This window comes from Tetrao urogallus (assembly GCF_951394365.1).
Source record: "Tetrao urogallus genome assembly, chromosome: 1".
In the NCBI taxonomy this organism is placed as follows: domain Eukaryota; kingdom Metazoa; phylum Chordata; class Aves; order Galliformes; family Phasianidae; genus Tetrao; species Tetrao urogallus.
Genome location: NC_136813.1, coordinates 56,467,117 through 56,489,387, shown reverse-complemented (window position 1 = coordinate 56,489,387; position 22,271 = coordinate 56,467,117). Strand labels below are relative to the sequence as shown.

Below are 22,271 nucleotides of genomic sequence, written 5' to 3'. Positions count from 1 at the left end.
TAGGTAGGGAACAGAATGCCCAGGGCTGTGGGCACAGCCTTGAGCTGCTGGAATTCAAAGGGTGTATGGACACCTCTCTCACACACGTGGTCTGATTGCTGGGTGGCCCTGTATGGAGCCAGGGGTTGGATTTCGTGATCCTTGTACATTCCTTACAACTCAGAGTATTCTATGATTTTTTTTAAATTATTATTATCATAGTGATTTCTCTCTTCATACAGTCTGCCTGTACCTCACTTAGTCACACAGTATCAGATACAGAGCCCTACCACAGACAAATGGTTTCTCTCCTTAACATGCAGTTGCTTTCCATAATATTTCTCATTGAACAATCCTAACTTCTTGATCAAATAAGAAACCTATCCTACTGTTTTGCATCTTGGAGGATGAAGCTCAAAGGGACCTTGTAAATGTTTGCTTGGTACGTTTCACAAGAAGCTTCAAAAGCCCCTTATTTCAGTTTCCATAGCAAGCTGGTTTAGACATCTTCACCGTTCAGCATGTCTTGTTAGGAGTTGTCATTAACTCCATTGCGTGCTTTGTTCTGTACAGTCAGAGAGCTCAAATCAATACTAAATAACATGTGTTTCTCTGGCATGTGTTCACAGGAACACATTGCTGGTATCTGTGGCCCTTCTAGAATGATTCTAGCCCAGAAACCTGGTAAGGAAACTGATCCTGAGAAGATAAAGGGGGGGGGAAAAGGCTGTGAAGACAAACTACCAACCATAGGGGAAGATGAGTTAAATCCACTGCAGTGGGCTGAGCTTCTTAGAGCTCTGTAGTAAACCGCAGTCACCATCTCCCGAGAGCGTGTATGAGCTCAGCCGGAGGACAGATTGGTGTCTGTCTGATGTTTCCAGCTGCTGAGGTACATCTCTGGAAATCATGGTGGGATTCTGGAGCTCCTTGATCCATGTTGTATCTGAATTTTCTTCTACCCTGGCCTTGCAGCGCAGTCACTGGTTGTAGTCAGAATTCGCAGGGCACCCTTCATGCAGTGCTGTTTGAGCTCACAAAGCGCAGCAGATGTGAATGGCAGCAGCCAGAAAACACACGCGAGGCAGTGAGACTGACAGTCCCAGGGCAAAGAGATGAGCAGCTGCATCCAGTGAAATACCTTTCTTCTTAAGCGGGGCTTAATCCTTGTTCTTCTATTACAATACTTTTTAAAGAGCAAAAGGCCTGGGTTAGGTCAGTTCTTCCTGGAAAGCAGCAGAGAGACTGACTCAGTGACCCAGATGTTACAGTTCCATCGATTCCACACCACTTGTTGGCAAAAGCAGATATCTCTCACAGACAGCACCTACTGGATGACAGTCTGAAGTGTGACTTCTCTGTTGGTCTTAATACTTGCAAAACTCAACCCTCCTCATCTCGCATGTTAAACTTCTGCTGTTTTGTTTCCAAACCTTCAGCTGTAAGCAAAAATAATAGAGCCGTAAAATGCCATTGTAACCTCCAAGGTGAGTATGAATTCAGTCTCCTAAAAAAACAGACAAGAAAGATGAAACAACAAAAAACACCCATATGTAACTGTAGAAGAAAGGGATAAAGCTATTAAATGGAGAAAAAACAACAGTTCATCAGAAGGAATAACTCATCTGAATTGTCTGTGCCTATGAAGTATGAAGACCAATGATCAGAAGACACTGTTTTCTAACAAAAAGGGACACAGCTGTAGCAATTGCACAGTATTTCATGCAGCAATACTCAATTAAAGTGGAGAAAAGAGGCAGAAGTCCTTACACATCCTCAATGTCTACATTCATATTTGAATGTTTGAGATTTTATGCTGCTTACATTAATAATTCAGAGTGTTATGCTGATGATCTGGAGACAATTTCTGGAATATTCATGTTACATGAATCATATACACAAAGTATGTTACACGGTAGCTGTATGAGCTGTTGATCTGGTTACATGTTCCTCTGATTCTCATTGCAAAGAGTTCAGATCTTCAGCAAGGCTCCAATAAACTTCCAAAAAACTTAAAATCGGGTTTCTAAATTGGAAAAGCCTTCATACAATCAGAGCAGAGGAGCTTGGGAGCAGGAGCATTAGATACACCATCCTCCCATGAGGCACAGAAAATAGGAAGAACACAAAAGCCCACAACTCTCTTCCTTCTCTGACACGTGGCAGTCATCCCCTATGCTTGTGCGTGCTCTGTCACTGTAAGGAGCATGCCTCTAATAAAGAAGAACTGAAACTCCAAAGTCCTCCATCTCATCTTCCTACTTCAGTTCACAGAGAAAAGGCCAATGTAAAACACAGAGAAGGAACTGTGAAAGGAGTTACTAAACACTCTCAGAACTCAGCCCTACCCTTGCTGCAAGACTGGTGCAAAGCCCAGCAATGCTTTTTCTGTCACTCTTCTAGCCCACACCAAAGGGCAAATGGAAGAAGACTGAGCAAACAGCACCCCTGCAGCAGGTGACAGTTCTCCATCCTCAACACATCCACACCCATCTGCTTTTGAGCACGTCACTGAAGCTTGGCAGACCACAGCTACACTTGGAAGTTACACCTCCCTATAACAAGGGATAGAATTTCTTGTTTAACAAATTAACAGGTAACTTTTATGAACTGATTTCTCATTTGTATGGCAAAAGGGCACAGCTAACAGTAGTGATTGTTAAAATCAAACGGCGATTTGTAGCTGAGTATCTGCTCTATCAAATAGCGTTATTGTGCTCTTTGCACCTGTAGTAGTTTCCATGGAAATAAACAGGAGACATTACTTTCAGAGCTATTTATGTCTAATTAGTCCTGTGTGTCTAGGATGGCTGTGGCCCTTCTTGTAAGAATGGCTCTCCTTGGGATTCACCTATATTTTTGTTAAACATCTGGTTTCTACCACGTTACAGCTATCTGCTCTGGTTCTTATGCTACCGGGGTCTGTTAACCACCTTTAATCGCTGACAGCAGCTGAGCTTCTTCAAGGCAAGAGCGACTGCCCAGGTGGAGCCAGCGATTCAGTTGTGGTGCCTGCAGGCTGCTGCTGCCACTGCACTCTCTCAATGCCGCTGTAACTCAGAACGCGCTGGCCCAGGAACGCCAGCTTGGAGCGCTGCCTGGATGCTGTAGTACTCATAGTAACTTACGTAAGAGCTCAGATGAGCAACGTCTGCTACAGCAAGCACAGCAATTCAAAGAAACAGAAAACCAGGGGAAGAACCAAGAACTTAAACGCATCTTCAGGAAACAAGAAGCCGCCCTGTGAAATAATAGAATCATAGCGTGCTTGGGTCGGGAGGGACCTTAAGACCACCCAGCTCCAACCTCTGCCGGGGCAGGGCTGCCAGCAGGAAGGGGTACGCGGTCTGCAACCCTCACAGACCTCAGAAACACAATCCTTGGGCGCTACGCCGACGGCAGCCGAGCGCAGAGGCCCTTCCCGTGCCCCACACGGTAGTCAGCAGAACGGCAGCGCCTAACGCACAACCGCACCAGCAGGTCCGGGCTTAGAAGCCATGAGTCAGTCCCCTCAATTAGGGGATTGCCGGTGACGTTTTAAGAAAATAAGACGGCGAGCGTTTGTTTTGCTTTGCGAGAGCCGGGTTAGTTTTTCCAGACCCTCCCCGCCTCTCCTAACAGAAACCGGAGATCTTCGGGCGACCGCGGGCACGCCGCGAGAGGAAATTCCAGGTAAACACGAGCACATTCCCCCCGAGCCGAGACGCAGCCGCCTCCCATCCATCCCTTCAGCGCCCGCCCGCCCGCAGCCCTCCTCCCGGCAGCGAGGCCGTCGTCCTGGCAACGGGCCGTGACCACTGAAATAAAAAGGAGATTAAAGCGCTCCGCAGCGGCGGTGACGTCGTCCCGCGGCACGCGCAGTGAGAAAAGCGCGTTGCGTTCTGTATTTAGCGAAGAGCGAGCCGCACGGCCCCGCGCCGCTGCATTTCACAGGGCGGGAGCGCTGAGGCGCAGCCCCTGCACCTCGGAGCGCCTCCCCGAAGGGGCGGCACCGGATGCGCGCGGCCACCCGCGGCTCTTTCGGCTGCCTCGGCCAGGGCGGGGACGCGTCGGGCGGGAGAGCGCTTCGCTCCCGGCTCTTTCCACAGCTTCAGCCCGCTAGGGCTGTGGAACACGGCAGCGGTACACCAGCGCCTCAGCCCCAAGGAGAAGCAGAATACCGCCGCTTGTCACCGACCCTTCTCTCACCGCTGAGCCTGCCGGGAAACATAGTCCTACCCTGCCCCGCCACAACGCGGCTCCATTTTCTACTCGCGCAGCGGGCATTGCGCATGCGCACTCCGCCCCCCTTCTTTTTTTTTTTTTTTCCTTTTTTTTCCTTTTTTTTCCCCCCCCTTCCTTCTTCCACACCCCTCGGCGCGTGTTCCCGCCCCTCCGGTATCCCGGGAGGGCGGTGTTGTCACCGCTGTGCCCTCCCTCCCGCTCGGCTCCGATTGGCCGAGCAGCCGCGGGGCGGGCCACGAGGGAGCGCGCGATTGGCCGGCGCGGCCGCGGGGGTGATCGATGCGCCCGCCCGCTGAGAGGCGGGAGGCCGCGCTGCCCTCCGCCGGGCCCGGCCCGGCCCTGCCCCCGGAGCGGGGCGGCGGTGCCGCGTGGTTCCCGGCGCCCCGGCGGCGAGCGGCCGGAGCCGCTCCTCGGCTCTGTTCTCGCCGCCCGTGCCCCAAAGCACCCCGCTCCCCTTCAGGCCCCGCGCGCCCTCAGAGCCCAGGCGGAGCCGCTCTCCTCCGGTCACGACTTCTCCGGAGCCTCCGCCTCCCTCTCCCCGCGCCCACACCGCCTTCCTCCCCCCAAACGTGAGTAAGGGGCGGAGGAGGAGGAGGGACGAGGAGCGCGGGGCGGTGCCGAGCCCCGCCGCGGTTCCGGGCGGGGGAGGGGAGCGTGCGCGCGCGGTGTGTGCGCCCGCGTCCGTGTGTCCGTCCGTCCGTGTGTGTACACAGCGCGGGGAGGGCCGCGCATGCGCTGTTCGTGGCGGGGCTGAGTGTTTCCCAAGTGTTTGAAACTGGGATTCGGCTCTTCCACGTTGGATCGAGCACGGCGTGTGGCGGCGGGGAGGCTGCGTTCGGGCGGCGGAACGGGGGGCCGGGCCGGGCCGGCTCTGACAGCGCCCGGCGGGGCACATTCTGCTGGCGGCTTGTTTCGGAGGGGCTGGCCCGAGCCCCCTCCCTCCTCCTCCTTCTCCTCCTCCCCCCCTCCCTCCGCACGCACAAATCCCGCTGATTGTTCCTACCACCTCCTCCGTGAGTTCCCCACCGCGACAGCCATTCAGTCAGCTGCTCGGGCTGTAGGGACCGGAGGGGGCTGCGAGCTCGGCTGTGCCTGGCAGCGGGCTCCCATGTAGCTGCCGGGGGAACGGGGCACGGACGGCGGCGGAGAGAGGCGTGGGGAAGGAGGAGGAGGGTTTTTTTTTTTCCCTTTTTTTTTTTTTTTTTTTTTTTTTTTTTTCCCTCCTCTTTGCCGGATGAAAATGTTGAGTCCTGCAAACGGAGAGCAGCTGCACCTCGTGAACTACGTGGAGGATTATCTGGACTCCATCGAGTCTCTGCCCTTCGATCTGCAGAGAAATGTCTCCTTGATGAGGGAAATCGACGCCAAATACCAAGGTAAGCGCTCTCTCTGCGTGCGTGTGTGCGGTGCGGAGCTGGGGGAGGGCTGTCTCTGCCTTTCTTCTCCCCGCAGCCGGGGCTCGGCTGTTCGTGCCCCCCGCGCCGCAGGGATGGCAGCCGTGTGCCGGGGGGCCGAGCCGCAGCGCTGCCTCTTGTCACGGGGCGGAACAAAAGGTCCCCGGCTCCTCGTACGGAGCGAGGACTCCGCTTCACCGTGCGAATCGCCGGCCGAGAAGGCGGGGGCAGGGAGCGGGGCGTGCGGGGCACAAAGGGGGGCCCTCCGCCGCCGCGGGGCGTCGGGGGAGGCTTCGGGGCTACGGAGGAAAGTGCCGCGCGGACGGCGAGGGAGAGATTACGGCACAACATAGAGGAATGTACAGTATTCATGATGGCTGGACTAGGGGAGAGAGGCGGCTCGTGGGGGGGCGGGCGGGAGAGAGCGGAGGGGGGTTAAGCAGAGCGGGGGGCAGGGTGTGCTTTCTTCGCTGCGCCCGGTGAGGCGGCCCCGCTGAGCGGGGCGGGGGGGGGGCTGGGACCGGCGGGTGCGTGGTGTGTATGCGTGTGTGTGTACGGGGGGGGCGGCCACGCTCACGGATGTGCTCAGCGCCGGGGTACCCCTCTCCTTCCCTTGGGGCACGCTGCGCCTCTGCCCCACGGGCGGAGGGAGGGCAGGGCCGGGTCGGGCCGGGCTGAGCTGGGGGTAGCTTTGTCACTCGCTCGCCGGTGTGCGTTCGGGAAGGAAAAGGGGGAGGGGAGGCCGTAGCCGGCAGCGCTGACAGCCGGGGCGCGGAGCACCCCACTCGCTCAGCCCTTGTGCCCCGCTGCTCGAGGCTCCCGGGGAGGCGGGGAGCGAGCCCTGCGGTGCTCGGCGGGCATATCGCCAGGCGGCCCCACGGGAGGGAAGGGGACAGGGGAAACTTCCGCGGGGGCTGGGCAGCGGGTGGGGAGACGGCAGTGGCGGGGCAAGGCGATCGGCGCGGTTGTGGCGCGCTCCGAAACCGTACGACCAGCGGGTGCCTCCGCGCTGTGGTGGGGATTTGGCGTCGGTGTGGCTTTTATAACCATCCCTCGTTAGCATAGCGCCGCTCGTCCCGCCCCCGGGCGTGCTGATTGGTGGGCGCCTTCCCCACGGGCCGTCCGCGGCTCGCCTCCTCTCCCTGATTTGGCCGCGGGGCGGGTCGTCCCGCCTTTCGCCCCGCCCCCGCGTGACGTTTCGAGAAGCAACTTTTCTGTGGCGTTGATTTGAATATCTCGACCTGCTCCGGCCTCTGGGCTGCCATTGGCTGCAGCGCCAGCAGCGGGCAGGCCAACCTTGGGCGTCCGGAGGCCGGCGGCGTCGCGGGAGGGGGGAAGCGGCTGGACCCGCCTCCTCCCGTTCGTGAGTGGCGCGGCAGCTCAGGAGGGGCGGGCGCGAGGTAGCTCCGCGCGCCGTGATTGGCTCTGTGCTTTTTTTACTCTTTGATTCTTCCGGCTTTCAATTGGGCGCGGGGCGACAGTAGGGGCGGGCTTTCCTCGTCGCCCTCTCTGATAGGCGGAATGGCGGGAGGGCCGCCTCCGCTCCTCTCCGGGCCCCTCCTACCCCGCTTCCTCTGCTCCGGCTGTTGCGCTGCGAACCGGGGAACCGCCGCCGGTTTCCTGCCGGAGAACAATAGCTGCTCCGTCACATCCGGGGCGCGGACGGCGCTGCCGTGCATCCCGGGGTGCCTCTGCGGCTCCGGCGCTGGGAACGGACGCGTTGGGGGAGCTGCAGCCGCTGGGAATTAGTGCTGCTAGGTTCCGCCGCTTGCAGAGTGCTGCACGTCCTGACTTGTTGAGCTCGGGAGGGGCGGAGCGTTAGCTGGAGAGTGAGAGCCAAGCTCCTTGTTGGAGGTAGCTGGTAACAGCGTGAGATGCCGGTGCTAGTCATGCCGGTGACTAACAGGGCCGTATAAAGCCTGTGTGTGCTTCACGTGTCAGCATGCGTCTTCAGAATGGATTTGTTCAAGTGCCCAGGGGTGGCAAAACGGCAATGTCAGCGCAGAAATGGACAGCATCGAGATCTCTTAAACCAAAACACCACCCCCAACAGCAACAGAACACTTTAGGAAATAATTCTATACAGCTTTAGCAAAGACGTTTGCATATGGGCTGATAATTTCCACTCAGTGAGCTGGGGTGAGATTCCGTATTTGTGTGCATCTTGCTCATCTAAGCCAGAATGGACTCACCTGGGAAAAAGGAAAGCTGTGAGCAGAACGATGACAGAGGTGTCTGTGAAGCCAAGTCCTCGTGAGTTAGGATGGCTGAGTGTGTGTGAGTACCACAGCAGAACTCCGAAAGCTCTGCTTAAAGCAAGTTTGTAGATATACCCTAGAAATTGTCACAATTATCTCCTAACTCTTGTCTCTTTTCTTACAGTAAATGTTTAGTGAAAAATATGTTTCTGTGTTTAGAAAAGTAAGTTATGGGTGTTTTGCAGAATACACAGGGCTGAAACAACCTAGACTACTTGGTTATTGTAGTTGTTGTGTCATTATCAGCATCTAATTGGCCTCATGTGCTCAGCAGTAACAGGGCAGTATCGGATGGCGCTTGCTGTAACTGAATGCCTTGCTCGGTGCATTTGGAGTTCTTCTGCATCAGCTGTCAAGTGAGATAGCAATTATTAAGTAACTCATGGGCTAACTTCTGTGCTGGTTTATGCTTTCTCTCTGTTCCACTCCCAGTCACTCGCTACAAACATATATCATTATACAGAAAATGTCCTAGGAGGTGTTCTGTTACCTCCCCCTTCAATTCGGCAGTTGATGTCAGAATTTTTGTTGCTATACTTTCTGTCATTATTATTATTTTCTTAAATTATTGATGAGCTTAAAGAAAAGAATTGTCAAAATGCACTAGGTTGTTTCATCTTTTTTTTTCTTTTTTTCCTTAAATCGGCACTTGCATTCTCTTCCTGAGGGACCTACTGGACAAAAGCAGTCCAACGGAGTCATGAGTCCTTGGGCAGATTTCAGCTTCAGGGAATTCATCACTGATCACAGAATCACAGAATGGCCGAGGTTGGAAGGGACCTCAAGGATCATGAAGCTCCAGTCCCCCTGCCACATGCAGGGCCACCTACCTCCCCGTTTAACAAGACTGCCCCGGGCCCCATCCAATCTGGCCTTGAACACCTCCCGGGACGGGGCATCCACAACCTCTCTGTGCAGCCTGTTCCAGCACCTCACCACTCTCTCTGTAAAGAATTTCTCCATAGCATCCAACCTAAATCTTCCCTCCCTCAACTTGAAACCATTTCCCCTTGTCCTGCTGTTATCACCCTTTCAAAGAGTTGATTCCCCTCCTGTTTGTAGGCTCCCTTTAGGTACTGAAAGGCTGCAATGAGGTCACCCTGCAGCCTTCTTTTCTCCAGGCTGAACAAGCCCAGCTCCCTCAGCCTGTCTTCGTAGGGGAGGTGCTCCAGTCCCCTGATCATCTTTGTGGCTCTCCTCTGGACCCCCTCCAGCAGCTCTCTGTCTTTCTTGTACTGGGGCTCCAGACCTGGACACAGTACTCCAGATGGGGCCTCACAAGAGCAGAGTAGAGAAGGACAATCACCTCCCTGTCCCTGCTGGCCACCCCTCTCCTGATGGAGCCTAGGATACCATTTGTTTTCCAAGCTGCAAGAGCACACTGCTGGCTCATGTTAAGTTTTTCATCCATCAGGACCCCTCAGGTCTTTCTCTGCGGGGCTGCTCTCAGCTGATCAGCTGTGTGTTTTAGAAAAGGTGTTGCTGAATGGGAGGAAAAATACAAGAAGGCTTTGTTTCATCATATTCTTTATCTGAGATCCTTACTGGTTTTATTTTTTCTTTGCAGAGATTCTGAAGGACTTGGATGACTACTACGAAAAGTTCAAACGAGAGAATGACGCTGTGCAGAAGAGAAGAATGCTGCACTGCATTCAGAGGGCATTGATTCGGAGTCAGGAGCTGGGAGATGAGAAGATCCAAATCGTCAGTCAAATGGTAGAGCTGGTCGAGAACAGATCCAGGCAAGTGGACAGCCATGTGGAACTGTTTGAGACTTGCCAAGAGACTAATGACACCACTGGAAACAGTGGGAAAGCCAGCCAGGATAAGTCAAAGAATGAGACAATCGCTCAATCTGAGAAGCCCAACAACAAGAGGTCAAGGAGGCAAAGAAATAATGAGAATCGAGAAAATGCTTCAAATAATCATGACCACGATGACATCACTTCAGGAACTCCAAAGGAGAAGAAAGCAAAAACGTCCAAGAAGAAGAAACGATCTAAGGCTAAAGCGGAGCGGGAAGCTTCTCCCCCAGACCTTCCCATTGATCCTAACGAGCCAACATACTGCTTATGCAACCAAGTCTCATATGGAGAAATGATAGGATGCGATAATGATGAGTGCCCCATTGAGTGGTTTCACTTTTCGTGTGTGGGACTCAATCACAAACCGAAGGGCAAGTGGTACTGCCCCAAATGTAGAGGAGAAAATGAGAAAACTATGGACAAGGCGTTGGAGAAATCTAAAAAAGAAAGGGCCTACAACAGGTAGTTTCTAGACTTTTCGTGGAAAAGAAAAAGAAAACCACCAAACCAGTGTATTTATTGTCAGTGTCACCTTTGTTGAGGTGAAAGGATTGTAAAATGTATATTTTTAAAGGAGGTTTAAAACTGAACCATTCCTGTTACAGGGACGGCAATAAAAGCAGTTTTGTTTTTCACTTGGTAAGCTGTAACAAGAATATGGTCTGTGGACCAATGTATTCCAAAAGTGAAGTTATAAGAGTTCAAACTAAATATCCAGGTGGGTCTTAAAAGATAAATGAATAAATAACTTTTTTTTTTTTTTTTTTTCCTCCCAGTGCTTGTAGCACAGCAACCATTACAATGTTGACGGCGAATATTTCTGAAATGTAATTTCTTTTTCCTTATGGAAGAATGTTACTTAACATTTGAGCAGAATTGTTAAAATAGTTGAGCCCTCTGGTTGTATCTGAATAAAGCTGCAGTATATTACACATGTCATTTCTTTTGGTGATGAGCAGTGCAAGGTCAAACTGAAGGAGGGTACAATTTGGTTCCTGCTACGAAGTGCCAGTATAACAGTTCGACAGCAAACATTTTAATAGGCTTAGGGGATTATTGAAAAGAAAAGCCAGTGGTTAAATTTTACACGGCAGATATTTTATATTCTGGCCGAGTACCACGAGAACAATTTTAAAATGATTGAATATGTTTTGTATTTAACCAGGAAGTGGTTTAGTAATGACTTAACATAAATGAAGCTTTATACTGTCACCGATAGTAGTGTAGCAATCCTTAATTTGTTTAAGTTGTATAAATGTACATTTTTAAGTGGAATTGCACTTAATGTATTATACTTGGAAGTGCAGCCAAATGCCATTGTGTAACCAATGTGCATTTCCTGCTGTTATGTATGAAAATTGTACAGCTGTGATATTAAGAAATAAATGAAACAACTTTGACAGTTTGCTTCTTAGCAATCATGTTTAACGATCATTTGAAGAGTTTATTAAAAAAAAAAGCATAATTTGTCTTTAACCTTCGCAGCTCCAGCAAGCTGCTGCTAGGAAACCTGAAACTGTTGTAGTGGTAACCAAATTACAGTTCTGATAATCAATCTTTACAGACTAACAAGAGCATTGGAGAGTCAAAGCAGCGCTTAACCTTCTGCTCAGCTACTCTTTCTTGTGCTTGCAGTCGCTCCCAGACCTGGCCATTTATCTGAAAATCAATTGCACAGAGCTGGTCTTGCTCCGTTGTTTTCATGCCTTTACGCGGTGGATGTAAATTATGCCATGCTTGTGTTATTGGCAGAAAGTTCTTTTGCATTACAGCGTTTTCAAAATAGTGTTGCAGCTGCGCCAGGGAAGGTGTTTTTATTTCTCACGGTCACCTCCCGTGAAAATCCATCAGCTGTAACAAAGGTGCGACGCTGTGGGATGGGTGCCCTGGTCCGTGCCGCAGCTTTGCGGCGGAGCTGTCACGCCGCTTCCTCTGTGCAGGATCTCGGCTCTTCGTCCCCCTGCGGGCCTTGGCTGTAAGTGCAGAAGGGGCCGGCGGTGGAAAGGCAGTGGCAGCAAAACGCGGACAGAGAGGCTGCGACATCTACCGGGTCAGAATGCAGCTGTGTAAGAGTGTGAGAGACTGGGGTTGGGATTTTGGGAACACGGTGATTTCTTAAAATCCGTAATTGTTTTGCTTCCTGGATGCTGAGACCATAATGCTAAAGTAATGTTTTTTTTTCCCTTATGTACTCGAGCTGAGCTTCCTATTGGAAGCAGGAGAAAGAGTTTTGGATGCAGGCAGACCTGAAGCATTCGGTGAGGCTGAGTGTTTTCTGAAGATGTTCAGGAAAGGTACCACCATGAGAGGTTCACCTCATGGATACTCCCCAGCTGGCAGGCAGACTCGCAGTGATGAGCAGAAGTTATGTTGTATTTCTCACTAGGTACACTAGGGGTGTGTGCACACATACGTGGTTCAGGACACTACAGGCTCAGACCCAGTCACCTTTGCATTGATCAAACAACCACTCAGCCCATCTCCTGTTTCCAATGCACTTTAGGATTGCTGTTGTCTGCTGATAACCTTCTCATTTTCCATCTCCACGACTGACCTTATTAAAGGCTGCATTCATAGAATGGCCTGGGTTGAAAAGGACCACGATGATCATCGAGTCCAACCCCCAGACCAGGCTGCCCAGAGCCATCCAGCCTGGCCTTGAATGCCTCCAGAGATGGGGCATCCACAACCTTGATCGTGATAGCTGACGGGACCCACGCTGTACCATTTGGAGGTCTGGTTTCAATCTGTGAGCACAGTTCCTTACTGTAGTTCAATTCAGGGGCTGCTCTCAGTGACCATTTCTCACTGTGATTGCCAGCAGAAGGCTCAAATAGGAGGGACACTCGCTTCTAGGAACTGACCTGAGGCTTCTGCCTCAGCTACCAGTATTACAGCATTAATTTCTAATGTAAAATACAGCAGCTGTTTGTTGAAGGGGAAGTCATAGCAATAGGAATCCTAAACTTTTTAAACTTCTCGCTGAAAGCATTCATGCAGCTGTACTCACTGCTGCTCTGGATAGATGTCTCAGGGAAGCCCAGATAGTGTTACTGAGCACTTGAGCTGGTGATAAAATCCTTCTGACTAATGAAAATCCCAACTTCAACACTTCAGCAGAGGGAGATGGCAGCAGACCTCACACTTGAGTTGTCTCCATCCTCGAGGAGCAGATTTGTTCTGCGGGAGGGCTGGTGCTGAAGGCACAGCTGGAAGGTGAAGGCAGGCAGCGAGGGTGCACTTCATGCACAGTGCCAGCTGCAGAATGCTCCTGGTGGGACAGATATAGGCTTTGTCAGGCTGAAACATGAGGCAGAGCAACGTGTCACTTCCAACCGTTCTGTCACCTGAAAGCCTCCCAGTTAAGCACTGTCTCCATTAAGCAGCACCAACCCTGGCCATGCATATCATTAGGTTTAAATAGGTTTCTTACTAATTGAGCACAGCTGCTTATTAACTGTGTCTTCATACAGAATGAATACAATTGAATTGGACTGCTCCACCAGTCTTACTTTTCATAGAGTATTTTTACTTAATCTTTTAGAATTGTCAAAATATTGTGAATGGTTTGTGATATGAGAAAGTTCACAGTAGCAGGAGTGTTTCAAAGCAAATGTGATTATTACTGGGATCCATTCTGTTGCTTGAGTTAGACTTAGAAACGTAGACTCATAGAATGGCCTGGGTTGAAAAGGACCTCAAAGATGATCAAGTTTCAACCCCCCTGCTGTGTGCATGGTCACCAGTCACCAGACCAAGCTGCCCAGAGCCACATCCAGCCTACATACAGGACACTTACTTGCTTCATAGCCTATTCAGTCTCTAGAAATAATGCTCCTTGTGCTGGCCACGGTCCAAAAGAGTTAAGAATTTCCTGCACTCAGCGCAACATGGAAACAAAGTGAGCTCATAACACTGCACATGGCTTCCTAGTTTATTTTCCCAGGTATTACTGAAGTCCCAGATCTAGCAAGCAAAAGGAATGGCACAATAGAGACGAAGCATCTCTGTGAAGTGCTGAGAGGCAGGACTGAGGTTTTCTCATCAGCTCAGAGTGGCTAGATTTCCTGGTAAGCGTTCATTGGTGGTGGTAGTCAAAAAGAGCTGACAAGCCCATTGGAACCAGAGGAGCTGGATCAGTGGCCAGAGCAGGAGGGCTTCTGCTTCTTGGTGGGTGTCACGTTGCTCCTTCAGCCCATGACCATGGTCACCCTATAGGCAGCTTTACAGGCCTTACTGAAGCACTGCTGGAAGAGATGTTGCTTTTAATTTTGAACAGCTGACTTTAATAATTCACCCTTCATATGCTGCCATCAGCTGGGGCAGAAGGCTTGCAGGAGACCTGTGGAGCTGCAGGAGATGCAGATACCGCTGGCTTCATACTGGTGAGATGCTCTCCACAGGGGTGCTGGACGAGCTGGGCCTGAACCTCCGCTCCTCACTTCTGCTTTGGGAAAGGGATTATGATACAAAGACAGCAGCATTTGGCTGGTAGGGCCCAAATAACACATCTAGGGGCTGCTAACTCAGCAGATGTAAACACATATATATGCTTAAAATAAACTTGGATCTTTCAAGTGTAGAACTTGGTGGAGACAGATGGAGTCATCTCTTGCGCTCTCACTTTGTGGGAGAATTAATGCAGTTTCACTGACTGTTGTCCCTCCAGTGCTATACATTCTGCACTCCACATCATACACTTCACTGATTCAATTTTTTTTTTTTCCAAAATAAAAATCAAACTTGGAAAAAAAAAATAAAAATAAAAATAAATCTCCATCTACCCTTGGAGATAAGGGTGAGAAACCCAAGTGAACTGTGTGTAAGTGATTTACCTGCGTATGGGAAAGAATGTTCTGCTGTGTTAATTATTAGATGTACATCAGGGGACTTTCTCCTTCTGCTGGCCTCCACTCTCCTTGAGATTTGCGTGGTCTCATCTGAAATAAAATGCTCCGTTCTCATAATAACTTCCTCAGTCTTATAACTCTGGGAGCAGACAATTTATTGAGAGCCGTATCAGTGAAAGATGAGTTGTTAGATGCGTGTTCCGCAAGGTGATTTTATTCAACATCTAAAAGATAATGAGTAACTGTTTCAGAAAGGTCCCCTGTGTTCTAATGCTTTGGTTTGTAGGTGCCCTCCAAGGACACGGCCATTGGAAGGAAATGAATGTAGCACACCTTGAACTTTAATCCATTCTAATCTGTGGTCACAATTACTTAAAAACTTTGATCACAGTGATATCATTTTTGGCATACTGTCACTACAGGACAGAAATTTGATTGCTTAGATGCAGAGATTTCCACGCTCTATCAGGATTTGATTTATTTTGTAATTTGTCTCAGCTTTTTATCTGCTGAACCTCTTTTGCTTGGACTGGAGACAGCTTCAAGAAAGCCAAAGCAGTATATTTTAAACTGGAGTTACTGATACTACTCTCAGTCTTTGTCATACGTATTCAAACACGTTTATATATCTCGAGATACAGAAGATGTCATGAGAACTCTGTTGTACTGAGCCTTGGGAATCAACGCAAAGAAACCTTTACCAAGGGAACAGAGGGCCTTGTGAGGGGTGGAAGATGGAGCACAACAGCAAAGTAAACAGCTGGACTTCTGTATTAGAAGTAATCCTTTCTGGGCCATAAAATACTTAAAGAAGTTACAGCTAAACAGGTTCAAAAGAAACAGAACATCACATTTCCTGAAAAGGTAAATACAAAATACGTGAGACTTCTGCTGGTTTTGATGAAAGGTCTGGAGGCTATTATCAGCAGAGACAGCAGCAACACCCTGTAAAACCAGAACTATGGCATGCCGTGCAGGAGTGCGTTGAAGAACTGCTACAGGTGGATTGCCAAGGTGTCATATCACCTACAGATTGTATTTTACAGGACGTGTTGCTGACTGGGTGATACCATCCATGTCTGCAGAGGTGTCCAGGGAAGCTGTAGAACCTTGTCTTCATAAGCCAGAGGCAAGGCAGGGATGCATTCATTGTGTCAGAGCAGAAGCAGATGAAATTACATTCGACTTCAACCCACTGTGAAACCAAAGCTATGTGAGTTCCTCCAAAAAACACCATGAATATTAATTTCCGTGAGAAAACCAATAATATTTTTTTCACACTGAGGATTGAAAGATTCTATACTTATTTTCAGGAGTAGGCAATGACAGGAACTACAGAGCCACTTTTTCTTGATCATTGTTGCTGGAACCTGGAGAGGTCTTCAGGAGTGGGTCTTGGTTTTTGCAACAGGTGCAAAGAACTGGGATTCCCAGCAGGCAGACATCCGAAGGGAGCTGCCCTTCACAAAGGTATAGGCAGTTATCATCCTGCCCCTCAAATTTTAGGTGAACTGGGATGATCAAGAAGGTGACCATAGGACAGAGGTAGAACGACTGTACATGGACTATGCAAAGTATGCAGATAACTGCTTGTATGTAGCACGGTTTGGAACAGGTTGTAACATACAATAATATTTTTTAAAATCCATTAGGATAATCTGGGGAACTACATGTGGGTCAGCCACAATTTACTGCCTTGGAAACTCATGGAGCAAGTTCCCCCAGCACATGAAGGACGTAGAGCTATTGGGAAAGGTACAGGGGAGGGCCATGAAGATGATCATATGGCTGGAGCACCTCTCCTATGAAGAGGCTGAAAGAAGTGGGATTCTGTAGCTGGGAGAAAAGGAGGCTTCAGGGAACTTTCTGACGCATAAAGGGGGCCCACAGGTAAGATGGGGAGGGACCATACCAGAGCATGTGTGGTGTGACAAGGGGTCATACCACTAAAAGAGGACAGGTTTAGACAGGAGGAAGAAATTATTTACTCAGATGCCCCACTGCTGAAAGCATTCAAGGCCAGGTTGGATGGGGTTCTGTGCAGCCAGATATGCTGAAATATGTCCCTGCGCATGGTAGGAGGGTTGGACCAGGTCATTCTTAAAGTTCTTCCAACCCACATCATTCTGCAATTCCGTATCATTATTCTCAGTATGCAGACTCGATGTCCTGGGCCTTGAAATGAAAGAAGCCTGAAGCTTTTATTGGCAGCTGTTATCTCCGACTACAGGTAGATTTTTTTTTGCCTCACTTCTTCCCACCAGCTTAGTTACATGAGAGGCTATTGCCAGAGCAGTAATTTTCTCCTCTGCCTGTTTATGGCTTTGTTCCTTCATCCAGTTGGAGAAAGAAAGTCACTGCCTGAAAGCTTGTTCAAAGCTGGGTGCCTGGCCTGAAAGCGTGCAGTGATTTTGTGTGGGATCACTTGAAGCAAGCACTGCTGGTAGAATCCCTCAGGCTGAGCTGTGCAGAATTCAACCTGAGGGATTTCTCCCAGCATTACCTGTAATCAGCAGCTTTTTTTTTCTTTTTTTTTTCAATCCCCTGCTTTCTGTGGTAGCAGCAATGGGCAGGCGTTCAGTGTTTGAGCCCAGACACCCCAGGAGCCCGTGGCTGCAAAGTGAATACTGATTGCCGCTTGCTGCTGTTGAAGCTGCCTGATTCTCACTTCCACTAAGGTTGTCTTCACATCTCTACAGAGGGTCCTGTCAACAGTGGGTTATAAAAATGTACAATCCACTCAAGATAGCTCTTTTTAACACACTTCTCAGTTTTTGTACAGCAGGATGATGTAGAGAAGAACTGTGTGAGAAGACCTCCATCCCCATGGTCACAGGATAGATAGTATGTGCACAACCACAGCTCTTGGAGCTACCAGACCAAGCAGCACAAGACTAAAGCTCTGGGCTGCCTCAGGTGTCTCCCTGTTGCCAGGGTGGCTCCAAGTTGCTAGAGAGTGCCAACAACTGTGCCACAGCCACCAGGGCCTTAGCTGTGCCTGATCACCAGATCCATCTTGTACCTCCTCTCCACGGTTTGCTCTTAAGTTTGCTGTGCTCAAGCATCCTGCCATGCTTTAAAATCCTGGGCTGAGTGTTCATGTTGTCTTTAAATACTAACTAGATGCAGTGCCTGCTCTGTGTGACAGCGACAGGGCCCGAGGGAACAGCATGGAGCTGTCAGGGGAGAGGAGCTGGGGTTAGGGAAAGGGGCTGCAGCACAGGGCGGTGGGCATGGAGCGGGATGCACAGGGCTGTGGGCACGGACCCCACTGCCAGAGTTCAAGAAATGTTTGGATACTGCTCTCAGGCGCAGAGTCTGAATGTTGGGTGGTTCTGAGTTGAACCAGGAGTTGGACTCGATGATCCCCGTGGGGTTCTTCCAACTCAGGATATTCTGTGACCCTGCAATTCTATAAACCCCCATGAGAGCTCGGCCAGACTGTCACCTCCCACATGGACTGCAGCCAACAAGACCCCCACGTCCTTCTTTATGTGTTTCAGCATCACCTGGGGAGCTCTGGTGGCTGGAAGGGTTTGGTAGTTGCAGACCCTCATCTCCCACGTGAAAACAAAGCTGGAAGCAAGAGGAAAGCCAGGTCCTCAGGAAGGGTACATCAGAGACTTCTAGAGGAAGTGCAAACTACAGAGCTATGTAACACCTATTAATGTTCTATTAATAGATAATAAAATTACCTAATCTACTAATCTATTCTCTGATGATAACTTGCTGGTTTTTGGACTGCCCTCTTTTCTGTTTATCTGAAGCTCTCTGATGGAGTCCCATTTAATTTCCCCTTTCATTGAGAAACCGTGTTTCCAAATGTGAGAACTGTTAGTGGCTCTGCCTAGTTAGCGATAATAATCTTTGTTTAGGCAGGCTGCATTCAGACAAATCCAGTTAAAAGTGTTTTTTTCCCCCATCAGCCCCATCTGTCAGGCTGCTTTTTGTTGTTCTAGTGCCAGCCACACCTGGTGAATTTTCCATACACTGAGGCCTTTGGCACTGGAGGAGCTCCAGGCCCACGTGCCAAGACAACAGCACTTGGCTGTAAGTGATAGGTGTGCAAGCCCTGGGTCATGTTATAAAGGCTCTTTCCAGGATTAAGGAAAACTTTCTAAATGAGCCGTAGAGAAAAAGTGCTGAGATTTTTCAGAGCTCCCTGTATATAAATTGGAATTTACTCAGAGGAAAACCATCTCTGTAATGTGCAGAGATCTAGAATACACCGTTAGATTGATCCCTTCCAGCTGAAAATTACCCCCACTGTTCCATTGCATACAGACATCTTAAATTGTTCATGGGAAGGTAACATTGTAGATTCACATTCTGACATTTTAAGAGCTCACAACCAGGGCTATTAAATACGATTATTTGCTTTATATATCTTAAATAGATCAATATCAGCTGAAGAAATACCAGGAGGATGGGGACCGAGAGTGAATGCATAAGAAGTCAGTGGAGAATCACTGTGCCTCAAATTGTCAGGAATTTCTGGATCTGACCAAGGTTATGTTTCTTAACCCAACTTTAACAGTGTCACTGGCCAGCCCTCAACTCCCTGGTGAATTCTATGCTGTTGTACTATGTACTGCTGTTCTATGTACTCAGCACAGGTGCTTTTAAACAAGAGTTAAACTCTCTCTCTTCGTCACCTTTTCCAGCGCTCAGCTCCAAGCAGCTCCTCACTCACCTCCCAGGTGGGATAAGGAGAGAGACAGAAAGGCTTAACTTGGTTTGCTTAAAAGAAACTGTAAAGTAGTTCTCTTTCTGATGTGAAGCAGTTTGTCAAAGGCTACTTTGAGAGCCCCATTTCTCTCTTGCCATGAAAAACATGACTTAGTGAGGTAAAAGGTGACTCTTCCTTGGGCACCTTCAAGGCACCCCTTGCTACCAAAACTTGTTCCTATGCAACGTTACTTCCTGCAGAGCAGCTGGGAACCTGCCCCAGAACTCTTGTGATATCCTGTGAGCTGTTTTCCTGAGTTGTCTGGTAGCCCAGAGGACTTATTTGCACTTCCTTCTCCATTTAAGAGGCTTCTTCTTGAAAAGATACACTGCTAGAGATGTCACATGGGCCATTACTCTGCTGCTTCATCTGTTCTGTGCTCAACCCAATGCATGGTGCTGCTGTTCTTCCTGCTCTCCTCTCACCAGAGCTGGCTTCCTACTGCCACTGCCACATCAGAAAAGTCATACTGAGGCAGAAGGAGCTGCTTTGCCTTTTTCTTTCCAGGTTCCCATCTGTGCTGTTTCTCCTCTTGCAGCTGTCTTAGGGTAAAGTTTCATGTGATGGCATGAGCCAGCATAACAGCCAGTTGCTGCCAGGCAGGGCCAGCTCCCTCCCCATCTCCTTCCATCACCTCTGCTGGCTACACCACATGCTGGGCTCCTCTGAGAGCCTTTCGGGAGGTAAATGGGCACAGGAGAAGGCCCTTGCACTGGCTATGCAAGGCCAGCAGTAGGCCAGCATGACCAGCAGCCAGGACCAGCTGTGAGTAGCTCTGCTGGCTCAGCTGTGTGTGAGCCTCCAGTTCAGTTCTCTGCTTTTTGCAGGTACTCATCTCTCTCCATGCAAAACTGTCGCACCTTTGGATCAGCAGGCTTCTGTAGATGCTGCAAGTTCAGTCATGCAAATAGAAAACTCTCCTCCAAACAGAAAGAGCAAGTAATCTGTTCTCCATCTTTGAAATGTACTTATTCTTACGAGTAAAATAACTTTGTGCTTGGGGATCCCATTGAAAAGAGAGACCAACCCAGCTATTTTATTTTTAATCCAAGTTAAACCTATGCAGGCACTGGCATATCCCTTTTTATAAGAAGAGTCATTCTATCCGATTTTACTCATCCCATTACTATCTGTTCCATTCAGCCTACACATTTCCTTATGCAACCCTTCAACAATGTCAGAAAACTTCAGTGCTGAATCACAGAATCACAGAATTTCCCAAACTGCAAGGAACCCATAAGGATAATCACATCCAACTCCTGGCTGCACAGGGGACCACCCAAAATGTGCTGCGGTGGTGAAGATGGTGATATAGCAAGCCTTCTTGGAGAAGAAAAAAGATTGGCCTTCCAACACTGTGGGGAGAAGTGTTGTCACGCTTGACAGCTCATTTGCTGCAAATGATATCTTAATACAAGCATGTTTCACAATATGTTAATCTTAAATCAAGCATCTAATTATTAAGACTGATGTAACACACCTGGAAACACAGAACAGTAATTACTCTTCCTAGTGCCACTAGTTCAGGGTGTTTTGAAATGAACAGTGACATGGAAGAATGTGACAGAATATGTTCACAATTCCCAGTGAGTAAATCAGATATAATGCCATCCAGCCCAGTGTCCCCTAGGAAGTGGTCACATATACCATAATATATCCAAATGTATTCAGAATTTGCAATCCAGAAGGAATTAATAAGATTTTCTAGTCTGAATAGGCTGGATGGAGTTACAAGTTTGGCTTTTGAGTTGGATTTTAAGTGGATCCTGAAGTACTTTGTGGTGTGGCCCATACCTGTGAACCAGCACTGCTTGAGAGTCAAAGGTCATCAAACTGAAAAACCCAACAATGTTGGTCGTGATGGAATTACCTCTTCAGAAACCTTTGGGAGGAGAATGATCACGTTAGCAAAGCACAATCATTCAAAAATACCTAGGAAATGAAATCCTACAGGATGTTGACACTAGAAGAAGTTTCTGATGACTGAAAGCTCAGCTCTGATCCCTGAAGACTTATTTAGCCAGACTTGACATTCAGGCCCAGAAGACTGTGCCAAGTCGTGCAAAAGCCCAGGACTTCATTTTCAGTCAGCCATTCCTATATTACAAGTGCACAAATGCCATTCTAGGCTGACCTAGAAAGAATTACATGACACTAATATTGTAACACGAGTCCATCTCCAGAAGCAGCCACACAGTTGAGGTTTTGTCTGCAAGCGCTCGGCTCCAAGCAGCTCCTCACTCACCTCCCAGGTGGGATGAGAAGAGAGACAGAAAGGCAACTTGTGGGATGAGAGGAAGGCAGTTTACTAGTAAAGCAAAAGCAGGGCATGCAAGCAAAGCCAAACAAGGAATTAATTCACTGCTTCAGCCATCTCTAAAGAAACAGTACTGTTGCCTGTACAGCATCATGAACAGCAGTTTCTTCACCATCACTGCTGACGTCCCCAACTTCCTTCTTTCCTTCTTCTTTCCCTACATTCCTTATTGCTGAGCATAACAGAATGTGGTATGAAATATCTCCTTGGCCAGCCTGGGCCAGCTGCCCTGGCTTTGTCACTTGCTGCTTGGCATCCTCAGCTCCTCGCTGGCAAGGAAGGTACCTTGCTACAAGAAGTAGAGAAGTTCTTGGTCTGTGCAACACTTCTCTGCAACAACTAAAGCATGGTATGCTAGCACCACTGTTTTCAACAGAAATCCCAAACCTAACTCTATCCCACGCAAAACCACGACAGTCTGATTTGTCACATTTTTAAAGCTGAGGTTCAGAAATCACAGTGCAGTAGTTTGTTAGCACTGGCATGCAAAAAGCTATCTGACATAAGGCAGGAAAATCCAAAGCTGTGGTATTTTAGCTGTCTCCAGGGCTTCAAATACAGCTACAAACAAGGATGAAGAAAAATGTTTGAGGAAAATACTTCGAATGCATCACAGTCAATATTGGATATCCATGTCGGTGAGGTCAGACCATTAGCCATCATCGCATCAGAGTGTTACAAACACTTCTCAGACATGTGCGTGGTCCAAATCCTT

The 22,271-nt window shown here is 49.1% G+C and overlaps 1 protein-coding gene across 2 annotated transcripts; it reads left to right on the top strand.

The window, feature by feature from the left end:
• Nucleotides 1-5,312: 5,312 nt before the first annotated feature.
• On the top strand, nt 5,313-10,126 carry ING1 (inhibitor of growth family member 1; the record flags this gene model as incomplete). Of its 2 annotated transcripts, none has more annotated exons than XM_079549219.1 (2): nt 5,313-5,579; nt 9,423-10,126. In XM_079549219.1, the coding sequence occupies exons 1-2, from the start codon at nt 5,438-5,440 to the stop codon at nt 10,124-10,126; spliced, it is 846 nt and encodes a 281-aa protein (XP_079405345.1). In that variant the 5' UTR covers nt 5,313-5,437. The 2 variants fall into 2 exon arrangements, with proteins under 2 accessions (XP_079405345.1, XP_079405344.1); XM_079549218.1 differs by having other exon boundaries at nt 5,313-5,600.
• Nucleotides 10,127-22,271: the final 12,145 nt, after the last annotated feature.